Genomic DNA, 14,821 nt, shown 5'->3' on the forward strand with positions numbered 1-14,821 from the left:
TGAGTGGTTTTTCTGCGTGGGAAGTATTTCATTTTTAAGCAGATATTTCATCTGCATCATGGTTCGTAAGATCTTTAGGTTATCAGTTAAAGGTAGCTACAACTGGGAGAAGCATCTGAGCTGGTGACAAGCAATAATCAAAATGGAAAAAGAGGATAGGCAACATAAATATGAAATTCTACAGCATTTTCAATGAAGGGCAACTGGAAATTAGGAAGTGATTTCAGTCCTCCACTTTCAAGCCATAGCGTCTGGATGAATTCTAAGATAGCTTATTTGATCACATTTTAATAGATTTATTTATGTTCTTATAAAAATACCAGTTCTAAAACAGATTGCAAAGATAAAAGAAAAAAATTGCCCAAATCTATATGAAGTCGTGTCCGGAGGTAAAGTTCTAAAAATAAAACTAGACAAAACAAGAAATGTACCAGTATATCCCCAGTTAAGACACTCCTAAGAAAAGTAATTCGTGAGAGTTTATGGGAGACAGAAAAGTAAGGAAAGGGTGTGGAGCAAAGATTAGAGAATCAAGCAGTGAGCAAAGTAGTCTTGGTGGAGCCAAATGCCTAGGAGATGAGGTAAGTACTTACCCATCTCTGAAAGGTGGACAAGATTTTGAATTGGACAGTTAAGGAACATATGCTGACAATTTAAAGTCTTTTGAGTGATTTCAAACAATGAGACTGTGAAATTCAGGAAAGCCACGAAACATGGAGATAAATTAGTTGTAGTCAGAATGGAAACAAATGTTTGCCTTGGAAAGAGAAGTGTCGATTCTGTACTATGTTTTATATAAAAAGCACTGTAATTTACTAATTCAGTTTCACAGCTTTGTTTGTTCCCTGTTTTCAGATGAATCCTAAATTAACCCCAACTATGGTTCCTCAGTTAACTACTGGTGTGACATCTCCATTTGTGTACTAGAAATTTAAATGTCTCTTAAATTCCAGATACATATCTCTTAGGCTTCATCTGACTCTCTTTTACCTATTCTTTACAAACATAGCTAACTAATTACCAAATTCTGACAAAGATTCTACTGTAAATGTTCTCAAATTCATCACTTTGTTTCTTTTCTTACTACCACAATCCAGAATGCTATCATTCCATTCCCACTGATTATATTAGCCTCTTTGCTCATTGGTCCTCCCCTTTCATTTTTCTCCCTCCTTTAAACTACAGTTATCCAGGCTGAAGATTCATCTTCCTAAGCACTGCATGTCCTCATGTTAGTCATTTCCACCAGATAAAATCAAAATCTCTTCTGATTAGCACTGAAGGCCTTCCATAATTTGTAACCCTCTGATCTATTTATCCTTCAGAGTCTCATTGTCCTTGATATCCCTTGGCTTCATTTATATACTATTTCAACAAATATTATCAATAATGTGCTAGACACCACAATATGGCCTGGGTATAAAATAATAACATCATGAATAACAAATAATGACATGGGCCAGATGATAACAAGACCTCGACCAGAGGTGAAAAGACTGCCATGTAAAAATAAAAAATACTCTCAGTGTAGATCCATATTAGGGTGAGCAATGGAAGGCCTCAAGAAAGAGGAGATGACAGAGTTGAGGATAAAGTTTGAGTGGGGGCTCACTGGGTAGGCTTGAGGCAGACATTTTAGGCAGAAGGACCAGAGCGTGCAAGGCCATGGAGGTGTGGAAGAGTCTGGTTGTTTGTGGAACTCTGAGTAGTTTGAAATGGCTGAAACATAGATTAGAAACAGGCTTGGAATGAGATGAGATGGTGGAGGGCTTGTCTTAAGTCAGGGGCACAATTTATATGTGGAAACACGAGGAAAAAGAAGGATGTGGGGTACAGATGAAGAGAAGTTCACAAATGTGATGATGGAGTTGTAAATATTCTCTTCTGATGCTTTTCATTTTCTCAGTGGACTAGGAAGTAAGGTTACCAGCTAAGCTTGAGAATGGGGCAAATGGTGCTGGAGGTTTGAGGTAAAAAGGAGAAGTATGAAGTCATTTTTAAAGAGAGTGGAAAAAACTCCGTAGAGGATGTATTTAAAACAACAACAACAACAACAACAAACTTGTTCTCCTGGAAGTATCAACCCAATTTATTTTTATCTGAGACCTAATACATCATACATACTCCTCTCCAATGCCGCTTCTAATCTGAAAACTCTCACAATATGTCCAGCTATATTAAAGTTTTCCAGTTTTGCCATGAAGATAGCATACAGTTTAGTAAGAATCTGTATCACTAACAGTGTTAAACTGAAGATTCTCAGACTCTTTTGGGAATTTGAGTTAATTAGATCTGGGGTAGGATACCATAATCTGCATATGTAACAACCACTCTCAGGTGATTTTGATAAAAGCCATCCTCCAACCATACTTGGAGGAGCCCCAATATTTAAGACAAAATCTCAAAACCTTTGTGTGGCAACAAAGTCCTTGTTGTTGCCTCCATATCAGGATTTTCCAGAGAAACAGAAACAAGAGGATATCTCTTTCTGTCTCTATTTCCTCCTCCTCCTCTCTCTCTTTCTCTCCTTTTCTCTATCAATAGATGATAGATAATAGATCTATACAAATATATAGATACATAAACATAAGATATATCTATGTACCTAAGGTAGCTTCACACAGTTGTAAAGTTAGCACGGCTGGAAACTCAGGCAGGATTTCTATGTCATACTTCCAAGGCAGACTGTTTTTTTCTTCTGATGAAAATCTCAGTTTTAGCTCTTATGGCCTTCACCTGATTGAATGAGGCCCACCCACTTGCAGAGGGTAATCTCCTTACAGTCAACTGATTAGAAATGTTTATTTCAGCCACAGAATACTTTCATGGCAACATGTAGACTCATGTTTGACCAAACAACCTGGCACCATAGCCTAGCTAAAATTGACATTTAAAATTAGACATTATACTGTCCAGCTTTATCTTTGGTCAATCCATGACAGTTTGCAGCAAGAAAATTGAATTCCTGGCTAGTAAGCTAGCAAGAAAGATGGACACTGCTCTCACCCAATACAGCACTTCATATTTGCCTGTGTTCTCTGGATATAACAAGGACATAATAAAATAGAATTGTGATCATAATTCAAAAATTATGATAAGCTTTGGCATAAAGAACTTATAAGACATTTCTATTTTCCTCTCTTCTTCCTCCCCAACCTGGCAAGGTCTTCACTAGTTGATACTAACTCTGTCACTACCCCATTGGTCATGGGAGACAACTAGATGCTAAGTATAGATAACTTGACATTATCGTATTCCTGAAAAATAATTTCACAGCACAGATCCAAAGAGGTTTAATTGTAAATTTCTTTCCTTCTTTCTCTTCCTCCCCTTCCTCGTTTTTCTTTCTTTCTTTCTTACTTTTTCCCTTCCCTTTCCTTACCTTCCCTTTCCTGTCCTTTCTTCATATATCTTTTGCTACCCCTATGCCTAAATTGAGCCAATAAGGGTGAGCAAGAGTAAAGATTTGGAGTGTCTGTGACTTTTTTTTTTTTTGATATACCTTTTTATATTCATATCCTTTACTTGCAGACCAGTCACAGCTTCCCGTCCATCTTTGCCACTATGGATGATTGCACTGATTGTGTTCGGAGTGTTGGCAATCCTGGGAATAACCATTGGTCTCCTGGTTCATTTTCTGGCAGTAGGTTGGTAAAGAACACATTTTTATTTATTTCAGTTTGTTGTAAACTTTATTTACATTTCTACCAAAGACAAAGAGATAATTGCAAATAATAAATTATCTGTCTTCCTTTATTTTTTTAAAAGTTTATTTTATTTATTTTGAGAGAGCATAAGCAGGGGAAGGGGAGAGAGAGAGAGGGAGAGACAGAATCCCAAGCAGGCTCTGTGCTGTCAGCACAGAGCCCCAAGCGGGGCTCTATCTCACGAGCCATGAGATCATGACCGAGCCAAATTCAAGAGTCAGACACTTAACCAACTGAGCCACACAGGCACCCCTCTATGTTCCTTTAAAATGGCCGTCAGTGACCCAAGATCCCAGAAAGAAGCATTTGCCAAGCTCCCTATTGCAGACATCTTTTGTATATACACAAGTAAAAGAATATATATGATACAGCGACATGAATACACAGATAGACAGTTGATAGGCAGAAAAAGTAATCTACCAAGTTGGTATTAATATGTGTTACCTTGTAATTAAAATACTAAGACAAGAAAGACAAGAAAATCAGCATATGCTTACACTGCTCATTTTTCTCCCAACTTCCCAGTAGTTTGTTAGCAATATTATTCTTTTTATATTCTCAACCTTTATAATACTTCATTTGCAATCATAATTACTAGATGTTTTCTAAAGAATACTATGGGAAGTGATTCTAGGGGTGGGACATAGGGAGTTTGCAGCTTATATTTTGATTCATCATCTCAAACATTCTCTTATGCAATCTGTTATTTTAACTCCATGGAACACTTGTCTTCAGTTTTTAACACAAGAAGCTGGGGTAGCCCTGAGGAAAGCTCCTTAATATACAGACTCTGAACTATAATATAGTGATCCTGACGTCTCTCCTTTGTTCATCCCAACTCACCTCCAGAAGGTTGCCTTAACCGGGAGATTAGAGCACATATAATAAAAATGGCACATTACTATGGATTCACATTTATTTTCACTGCTGTCATTCTGCAGGGTCAAAATAGGACCTTTGGAAATATTCCTTGTCTTTTTTCCAGGCCCTGAAGTCTCATTACAGTAATAACAGAGTCATTGAGAATTTAGAAAAATCCTCAATAAACTCAGCTTGTGAGGAGATGTATCTCTGATATGTATCATTTTTCAGCCTAGTTTATATTTCACATTTGGGGGAATATTTGCTTCATAGTTTTTAGCCTGGAGTTGTGTCTTTCTTTTGCTTCCTTGGAAATGAGCCCTTTACCCTTGTCTTTGGGTGTTTTTATAAGTTAGAGGAAGGAGAACATAAAAGAAATGCCTTAACTCTGTCAGATTTAAATAGAAGTGTTCTCATAATTTATGCTTAAAATATTATCACACTTCAAAACACTGCACAAAACCAAAACCAAAAATGTGTGTATGTTTGTATGTGTGTGTTACATGTAAGTTGTAAGTTTTCTTTATAGAAATAACTTCTAAGTAATCAAGTCATGAAAAAGTCATAAAACAATTTCTTTCTGTCCCTTATCCATCTCAATTCATATTGGCATTTGAACCACTTATAGAAATGGGAATATCAATCATAAGGTGCAGATGTGCCTTATGGATATCTCATCCCTAAGGGTTGTTTTCATTTCATCAGGTACCAACAGATCTCAGTGACTGATTTCACAGTGACCTCAGCATAGTGAGCCATCTCTGTGGCTGAATGCTGTGTGGAATTAAATTAATACTCAATTCCTTGTTTTAGGGTATGGTTTCTTAGTCTTAATGTCTTAGACATTAAATGTTTAGTTTATGCACTGGCTCTTGGAAAAGTGTTCCATGCAGTTGTAATAAAAAGTTTGTATCTTGTCAATTTATTAGTCTACACTGAGGAATATTCATGGCAGCCTAATTATCATAGTAGGTAGAAATATTTAGGAATCTAAATAAAGAACTGAAAGATACACTATGAACACTGAATTATAAAAAAAGAAAGTTGAATAGTTTAAAGATCTATGTTTTACTACTTATGTTAAAATCTAATAAGCTACCATTGCAAAGTTCGGTCTCTATAGTAAAAGATCCATGATCCCCAGACAAACTAACTATAATTAGCAATGTTGGTTCACAAATTATTATTCATAAACAACCCATTTTCAGCATTTTGTTTAGACATTTCTGGCTTCTTTTTTTATCACAATTCTCACTGTAAAATATTTTCACCACTTATAACAGAAAGTCATATTTCATTTTGATTATGGTGCTTTCCTTCTCTGCATTTGTATAGAACCTGCAATTAGATGATTAATGTTTTTCATTATATCCTTATTAGTACCTTGTGTAATGATTTCAACCATATTGAGCCTGTCACTTCCATCACATAGTCTTCAAAAGCAATGATCATATTGCACAATAGTATTAATATTTATTCAATGCTTACTATACGCTAGGTGTTGTTATATAGCATCTAGAATATTTCTAAGTGCTTAGTATCTATCACATATTAGAGGTAAGATATATCACATGTCTTACCTCTAATAGGTATCTTAGTATCTATGAGAATTTAAGGAAATAAAATGGATTAGGTGTAGTCTTTGTACTCAAATCGAATTTTTGTTGATTCTTGGCTTTTAGTATCCATATGATATTAGTCAAGTTACTGAATATCTCAACACCACATTTTTCCAGAAAAAAAAGGGGTATACTTCATATGTTCTTTTATAAAGTATCTTCTCATGGTACATAATAAATGGTAACTATTTTTACTCATAGTTTAATAATTATATGACAGAAATCTCACTTACAGTATATAGTTCTATCTGTCTCAATCAAGATATTACTCTTCTTGCTGACTTTTGTCTATATCTATATATGCTGCATTATTGGTCCCGTAAACACTTTTCACAATGCCCAGGATATCTAACCGGCTGTGCCAGAAAGATTCACAGGCTTTATCAATGTCTAATATGAGCACAATATTTACTAGTTGATATTACTATGTAATTTGTATCTGCATTTGAAATCCATTTCACCTAAATAATTCTTGGATGATGTTTTTATCTCACAGAAAACACGACTTACTATTATCAAGGTAGCTTTGAAGTGCTGGATATCCCATACAACAGAAATTATCAAAGAGAGACATCACCAGAAAATAACTATCTTAGCAAAATTCTTGAGACTAAGGTAAACTGGTATTTTCCTATATTTATTTCATTGTTAGTCCTCTGAAATACAAATATATTATTGGAATATGACGTTTGATTCTGTTCTCTTTAACAGATGGTTGATGCATTTCAAAGTTCTAGCATTTACAGACAATATATCAATTCTCAAGTCATCACACTGGTGTAAGTAACTAACAATAGCAGTTAGAAAAGAGATCAACTCATTCATACATACATATTTCAAGCACCTCTGTGAAATGTCACAGTCATTAGCCAATAAGTTACTAATACAGTATTATCGTAAGTTAAATGCCAGACTAATTGTTCAATATAAAACCAAAGCAAAGATGGGGCTATCTAGTTTTGTCCACTAGATCTATTGAGAATGTGTTATTCATATAATGCGTTAAATTATAGTTGCCTCATCACTCAAGCTTCTTAAGTTTTTATGTCTAGCAAATAGTAGGTGATCCCTTAGACCAATGTTTGATAGTCTAAAATTTTTATTTAGTAGTTGTGTAAATACAGACCCTGTTTTCTCATGTCTTTCTTTTTCCTTTTTTGGTCTTATGTAAATCTATTTAATGACTCATGTCCTTCTACTTGCAAATCAGCCAGACACCTTGTGGAACTACCCTAGAGTTCTTTTAGGGTAGAAAAGAGCATATCTACATCAGGCTTTGATGTCAAGGAAGTCCTTGTAGTCACCATAACAAGAAGTAAAATAGCTATCGTATGTGGGTTTAGAGTAGCAGGTAATAGCAGAGGGAGGCCTAGAACAGAAGTTAGGCAACTTGATCCCAGTCTTTACCACTTAGTAATCCCAGAGTCATTAAATCACTTTGACTCTATTTACCTCTCTGTGAAATACTGTCATAGCACCTTCGCTGCCTCTCTCATGTAAATGCACTTAGGGTCAAAGAAGGTAATGTGTATGGAAAGATTTGTAAATAAACACATTTCCAGTGAAGGCGATTATTGCTTTTACCTTCATCAGTGTCACCAGCTATGCCTGCTCCTGGAATTCATGGGGCTCCTGGAATTGCCGAACACATCAAGATCTCCACTACAATTAACCTTGAGAGATGATTTTAGTATTGGAAAGAGATGGGAGCTAAAATTGAAGGGCCCAGGTATCTTTCAGAGAAGTCTGCAACCACTGCAATCACTTCCAAAGGAAGCGATGGAGAGGCTACAGGACAGACGTTTTCATTTTGACACCCCTTTCTATGATAATCAAACCTGCATGAGCTGAGTGCTTCCTAGCACTGATTACTGATTTATATGCCAAAAGGTTAATCATCTGTCAGGGAGAGCCAAAGCATAAAAATGCCACTTTGGACACTATCCTCAAAGCTGTTTGACAATTCCTACATGTCCACCCGTCACCTTCTTGGGTTGCTTACCCCTATCTGAATTCCAAACAAATCTTCCCTGAATGCCATGGTCAGGTTCATCTTTCTCAAGCACAGTTTTATTCAACAACTTCTCTTTACTTCTATCTCTTGGCTCACATTAAAAGTCCTCCTCCATCTGAGCCCAATCTCTTAGACACTGCTGTCTCTGTGACCTGGCACAGGGAGACAAAACAGTGTAAAGACTCTGGGTTATAGAGTCAGTTGTACTGAATCTGATTTGAGTTTAGTAGCTGTATAATCTTGAGCCTATTAGGTAACCTGTCAGAGCCTCCGTTTTTCCTTGTCTACAAAATGAAGACAATGACACCCATGCTGCAGGCTTGTTGTGAAGTCTAAGTGTGACAATAAATGTGAAAATAAGTACCTAGAACACAGCAGATCCCCAGTAAATGCAAATTAATTATCGCTATCCAGTTATTCTGGAGTGTTACTCTTCTTCTCTACCTGATGAAATTGTCTGCTTGATGTTGAAGTAGTGATAAAAACACTTTAAAACCCAGTGTGTATGCCACCTCTTTCATGAAAATTTCTCTAATTCTTTAAATAAAAAATAACTTATCCTTCCTCTATTTGCAGATAAGACAAAATAAATATTATCCCTTCTGCCTCATTTATTGTAGTCATTTGTATACATGTCTGATTTCCTAGAAATCTGGAAATTCTTGGAGGGTAGGAGCCATGTCTTAGTCACGCTTGCATCACCGACTAGCACCCATTCCAGTCACTTGTCTATAGCAGTTGCCCAATAAATGATTGATGAATACATGAATAAGCGAGCCCAGTTCTCACATGATATTTCCACCCTGTGCCGCAGGCCTTTCCTACTTTTCAGCTTTGTAGAACTACTTGTCCTCTAAGATGAATGCTGTAGCTGCTTGCATACTGTCACCAGGTAAATGTAGGCAGATGGATGATCCTGTGATTAACCAAAAGTGAAGGTACTGCACAAACCCATAAAAAGACAGAAGATACAAAAATATGAAAGATCAGGGAATGAGGAAGGAAATGCTATTTTCTTAGCAACATAAGAAATATGCTTATCTTGTTGAAACATACTTATCTTGCTTCCAGTCCTCATAACAACAGTCTAACTGCACATATATGGCTGATATTCAAGGCTCCCAGATCAATGAAGGAAAACACCAGAAGAAGAATTGAAAGTGTCTTACATCAGATGCTGAGAAACCACGCAGGCTCTCTGACTACAGATCCTAATTCTCTTAGGCTCAAGGGTAAGCTTATGAATTAAATAGGAGCAGTGTTATTTCATCTTTTTATTTCTAACATATATCACAAGTACCAGGAACAAAGCTGATCCTGAATTTTTTAAATGAATAGGCCATTATTTTATTTCAGAGCAATAATTTGTATTCTTCGTTACTAAAAACATTATAATCAAATCATAATAATACCACACTTTAAAGCACTTCTGGGAGAAAAGCTGCTTCTGATTATAAAGCAAATAGTAAGACTTTGAACAGTCCTTATAAGTAACAGTGTGTCTTGTATATATTTTCATGATCTCCTATAAACTTCAAAAATATCAAACAATCTGCCATTACAAGACAGGTCAGTTTTTAAGTTATTTTTGTCTACTGACAGGAATCAGTTTCACTTGTGGGTCTTTTTGATCTTCTAAGAAAAGATACTGACCGTTTTCCACCTTAGATGATAAAGATTATATTCCAATTAAATAAAAATGAAGTCTCTCATTTGGAGCTATGGAAGTGGTATTTCCATATCATACATTTGCATATAGTAAAAGAACAATTCAAATAAACCAATATTCTCTCCTTTCTACTAACATTTTCTCCTGAGATTCAAAATTATTTCTGACCTCCTCTCTGCTGAACCTAGCTAGCATCTTACTCCATTGTCTCCAAGGTCAATGGCTTATGCTAGGTATTATATTTACCCTGAGCTTTTTGTTCTATTTCAGAAATCAGTAAGGTTGATGCTGAAAAGATTATCAACAACCGTAAGTTCAGATCTTCTTAATTCAATGTGTGAGATGATCTAAGACATAACAGTCAAGATTTGTTACTGTTGGCTAGTTACAATTCTAACTAGGTACCTTACATACAACTCATTTAATCCTCACAATAATCCTAAAGATAGATATTATTTATTATCATTCCATGTTAGAGTTGGGGAAACTGAAGCACAAAGAAGTGAAATAATTTGCCTAAATTCAACCAGCTTGTGAATGGTGTGGTCAGAATTCAAACCAGGGAGTCTGGTTGCAGAGCCCATGGACTTAACTGTGACTTTATCTGCCTCCCAGAGCTCTCATATTCTCCAGGTGCTGAGGTATCTTGGAGATACTGTGCTGGGTATGGAGGTGATCTAGGGGTTGCTAGTGATTCCTTTGCAGATTACATCCTGTTCTCTTCAGTGCAAGATATTGTCAGATAGAACCATACAAGAATAACTCAGCTCAGTTTCTGCTTTATAATCAAACAAGTGTCTTCCTACTCTCAATGGAACAAAACTGACTCTGACAGGCTGTGGGACACGAGCAAGGATGTCAGCTACGTATGATAGAATCAAAGGAGGTTCCAATGCTCAGAAGGGAGAATGGCCTTGGCAAGCAACTCTCAAAAAGAATGGCCGACACTACTGCGGGGCATCTTTGATCAGTGAAAGACACCTGGTGACTGCAGCTCACTGCTTTCAAAAGTAAGTTCATCATGTTGCTCAAGGATAGGGAGACCAAAGACTGGAACTGGGCCAGTTCACACTTGTTATCTCAGTTAATTATCAATAGCTCTCTTCTCAAGTGTCCTGGTTTGGAAAACAAATTATATGGGAAGCCAATCTAAGATTTTCCTGCATTACCTGTAAGAATGGGAAGAGTCATTCATTCTTGATATGGCATTTTTTTCTCACATGATTCTTATCTCTCATCACTTTATACTGCAGACATCCTTAACTACTCATAGTTGCTAAAACACATCATCCTGTTTCATAGCTTCCTCACCTTCTGCACATACCATCCCCTTCTCATTTTTTAGGCAACTCTGACCCAGCTCTATGGTCTCATCCAAAATGCTACTTTCCTTAAGAAATATCTGAATACTACTTGGCAATGAGAAAGAATGATATATGGCCTTTTGTGGCAACATGGATGGAACTGGAGAGTGTTATGCTAAGTGAAATAAGTCATACAGAGAAAGAGAGATACCATATGTTTTCACTCTTATGTGGATCCTGAGAAACTTAAGAGTAGACCATGGGGGAGGGGAAGGGGAAAAAAAGATAGGGAGGGAGCCAAACCGTAAGAGACTCTTAAAAACTGAGAATAAACAAGGGTTGATGGGGGGTGGGAGGGAGGGGAAAATGGATGATGGGCATTGAGGAGGGCACCTGTTGGGATGAGCACTGGGTGTTGTATGGAAACCAATTTGACAATAATTTTCATATAAAAAAAAGAAATATCTGTTCCCTAGAGCATGCAGATTTAAGTCCACCTGTTTTCTTGTCCCACTAATTATACACAAATCACTTAAGCAATTAGAACTGTCTGTGTTTATGCCCATCCTTCGTTATATTTAAGTTTCTGGAAGGTATGGCTATTAATTTTTATTTCTATATCCCCACTGCTTTACACAGTATATGGTATAGGGAGGGACTCAAACAGTTTTTTAATTTATGAAAAAAATCAGACTGTATCACTGCTAATGAGCTATGGCACAAGGGAATATTAATGTCATTAAAAAGTACAGTAGATGAAGGCCATGTTTCTACTATTTTGAAATAAATACAAAATATATAATTTTTGCTCTTTCAGGACAAACAATCCAAAAAACTATACTGTCAGCTTTGGCACCAGAGTAAATCCCCCCTATATGCAACATCATATTCAACAAATTATAGTTCATGAAGACTACATCCCGGGTGAACATCATGATGATATTGCAATTATACAGCTCACCAAAAAAGTCTTATTCAAGAATGATGTACATCGAGTTTGTCTTCCTGAAGCCACACAGGTTTTTCCACCAGGTGAAGGAGTTGTTGTTACAGGATGGGGAGCACTTTCATATAATGGTAAGTCCAGTGAAAATTTAACAGTGTGTCAGTACAAAAGCACGAAAAATGGTGGGCTAGGCACAGAGTCAAAGGCATCATTTACTTCAGGATGCCTACTTCTCCCAGGCAATATCTCAGGAAATCATGCGTATGGACTTATGGCTTTGCAAATTGCCTTGGTGTGGAATGTTCTGTGGAGACCAATTGATTGTAGAAATTCCCTAGCCTGGAGAAACTAACTGAGAAAGTTCTGGTTCAAAGATATAAGAAGAGAGATAAGGACATAGAAAGGCAGTATTTAAAAGATTTCAAATGATTCTTTGAAGATGTCCTTTCCATTGGTTCAGGTGAGGGAAATGAGTAGGCAAGAGTCAAATACAGGTTTTATGCACAGAGGACAAAGCAAGTTTTCCATCCTGCTCTGTTTTAGAACAGGTCTTTTACTAATTTGTATACTTCCTTTAGGTAAATACCCAGAGGTACTTCAGAAAGCATCTGTGAAGATTATTGACACAAATACCTGTAATGCTCAGGAAGGATATTATGGTATGGTATTGGACACAATGCTATGTGCTGGGTACTTGGAAGGAAATATCGATGCCTGCCAGGTAAGTCTGGACACTAGTCACATTGACCATCAGTTACAAATAACTGCTATTATTTTATGAATGTCATCAATACAAAGACAATTTCTATGCTTCAGTTAATTTGCATTTTGACAATCCTGTTAAACTCTTCCAGCTAAAGTAATTCTCCACTACATGAAATATATGTTTATAAGTGTTTAACAAACACTTAAGTTGGACTTACTCTGAGCCCAGCACTGATTGCAGTTTTTTACAAATAATTCATTTAATCCTCATACAACATTGTGATGTGGGTACTATCATTATCACTTTATAGATGAGAAAACCGAGGCAGAGGAAGGTAAAGTGATTGGCACAAGATCACACAGGTAGTAACTGGGAGAGCTGGCATATAAACCAAAGTAGTCTAGGATCACAGTACATAATCTTAATCACATTTCAATAAAAGATCAGTCTCAGAAAATTTTAATCTACTTCCAGCCTATTTCTCTTTCCTTCTTAGCCTCCTCATGGCTAGGGTTCTGGCTACTTTTCTCAGATATAAAGCCCTGTTTTCTAAGTACATCTATAATATTTGCTTCCCAAAAGCTTTCTCTTAGAACTAGCTAACTAGTTTCTCATAGAACTAGATAACTTATCAGCTCATGCCTGCAAGGTTCAGGTCAACACCAAAGAGTCCCAGAGAATATAATCTGACCAAAAGTGAGGTTAAGGGTGATGCAGGGATTTACACCATACATTTTCCTATGGTCTGTATGAAGGATGAGTCACAAACTTTATCTGGGCTTATCACTTAGTGTAAGTAAAGTATCTGGAAGTTAATTCTCATAATGATAAATATTATTTGTCTTATTTAGGGTGATTCTGGAGGACCACTAGTTCATCCTAATTCTCGAAATATTTGGTACCTTGTTGGAATAGTGAGCTGGGGAGAAGAATGTGGTAAAATCAATAAGCCAGGTGTCTACATGCGAGTGACTGCCTACCGCAACTGGATTGCCTCCAAGACTGGTATCTAAGAGAAAAGCATCTTGTAGCAACTATCTGAAGTCATTTTCACCTAAAGTTACTCCCAACCTTAGTTAACATGCATTTTAAATTAGTGTGTACGGTGGCTGTTTTGAAAGAACTGTGGTCCTGAGGGAGTATTTATGAACTTTAATTTTAAGGAACTTACAAAACAACAAATCTAATGTTTAGTCCAGAAAGGCCTAAGCAAAGAAAATGCTCCTATCAAAAAAAGGACTATTCCTATTTTACTATTTCATGAACCCACATCATGGCTATCTCACCATAGAATAAAGCTCTTGGTTTTAGTCATTCAGACTTTTTTCAATTATGAATATATATCCTCCCAACTCAGTGGCAGCACTGTGAGAAAGTGGAACCAACCCTTTCTGAGGGCTGGGTTGGAACATGCTCTATCTGCCTTCATGTCGTAGCTTTTGAGGAAAGGGTATGGTTGTGAACTGACTCTGGTCAGAATTTAGGCACTGACTTAGAGTCTCTCATTTGAACAGGGGTCTTGATCAGTTCTTAAAATCACTGGGAAATAACTTCACTGTCAGTAAAACTAGGCAAAATACATTTTAGACCTATAGAGACCATGTACACTAATTCTTCAGTGTTGATACAGGTTTTTGTGGAAATTCCTCACTTGCAACACATATAAAAATAAGTAGCTATGAACCATGAAATGTACAATGTATTTTAATAAAAACAAATTTAAAATCAGACTATCTTTGCTCAATGACAAATTCTTTCTTTCTCTCTTTCTCTCTTTCTCTCTTTCTTTCGTGTGTGTGTTTTTCTTTGGTTTGGTTTTATTCTTTCAAAAAAAATTTTTTTTAAGTTTACGTATTGTTGACAGAGACAGAGTGCAACCACGAGCTGGGGAGTGGCAGAGAGAGAGGGAGACACAGAATCCGAAGTAGGATCCAGGCTCCAAGCTGTCAGCACAGAGCCTGATGTGGGGCTCAAACTCATGAACTGTGAGATCAT

At 36.6% G+C, this 14,821-nt stretch overlaps 1 protein-coding gene across 1 annotated transcript; it reads left to right on the top strand.

Moving 5' to 3' along the window:
* The first annotated feature begins 576 nt into the window (after nucleotides 1–576).
* On the top strand, nucleotides 577–14,554 carry LOC109278250 (transmembrane protease serine 11B-like protein). Its single transcript, XM_053900717.1, has 10 exons — nucleotides 577–581; nucleotides 3,532–3,647; nucleotides 6,684–6,802; nucleotides 6,899–6,966; nucleotides 9,273–9,433; nucleotides 10,141–10,179; nucleotides 10,706–10,880; nucleotides 11,992–12,251; nucleotides 12,699–12,841; nucleotides 13,678–14,554. Exons 1-10 carry the CDS (start codon nucleotides 577–579, stop codon nucleotides 13,837–13,839), a joined length of 1,248 nt encoding a protein of 415 aa, XP_053756692.1. The 3' UTR covers nucleotides 13,840–14,554.
* The last annotated feature ends 267 nt before the right edge of the window (nucleotides 14,555–14,821 follow it).

The sequence above is a fragment of the Panthera pardus genome, unplaced genomic scaffold, assembly GCF_024362965.1.
Source record: "Panthera pardus isolate Hobbes unplaced genomic scaffold, ASM2436296v1 HiC_scaffold_13, whole genome shotgun sequence".
In the NCBI taxonomy this organism is placed as follows: domain Eukaryota; kingdom Metazoa; phylum Chordata; class Mammalia; order Carnivora; family Felidae; genus Panthera; species Panthera pardus.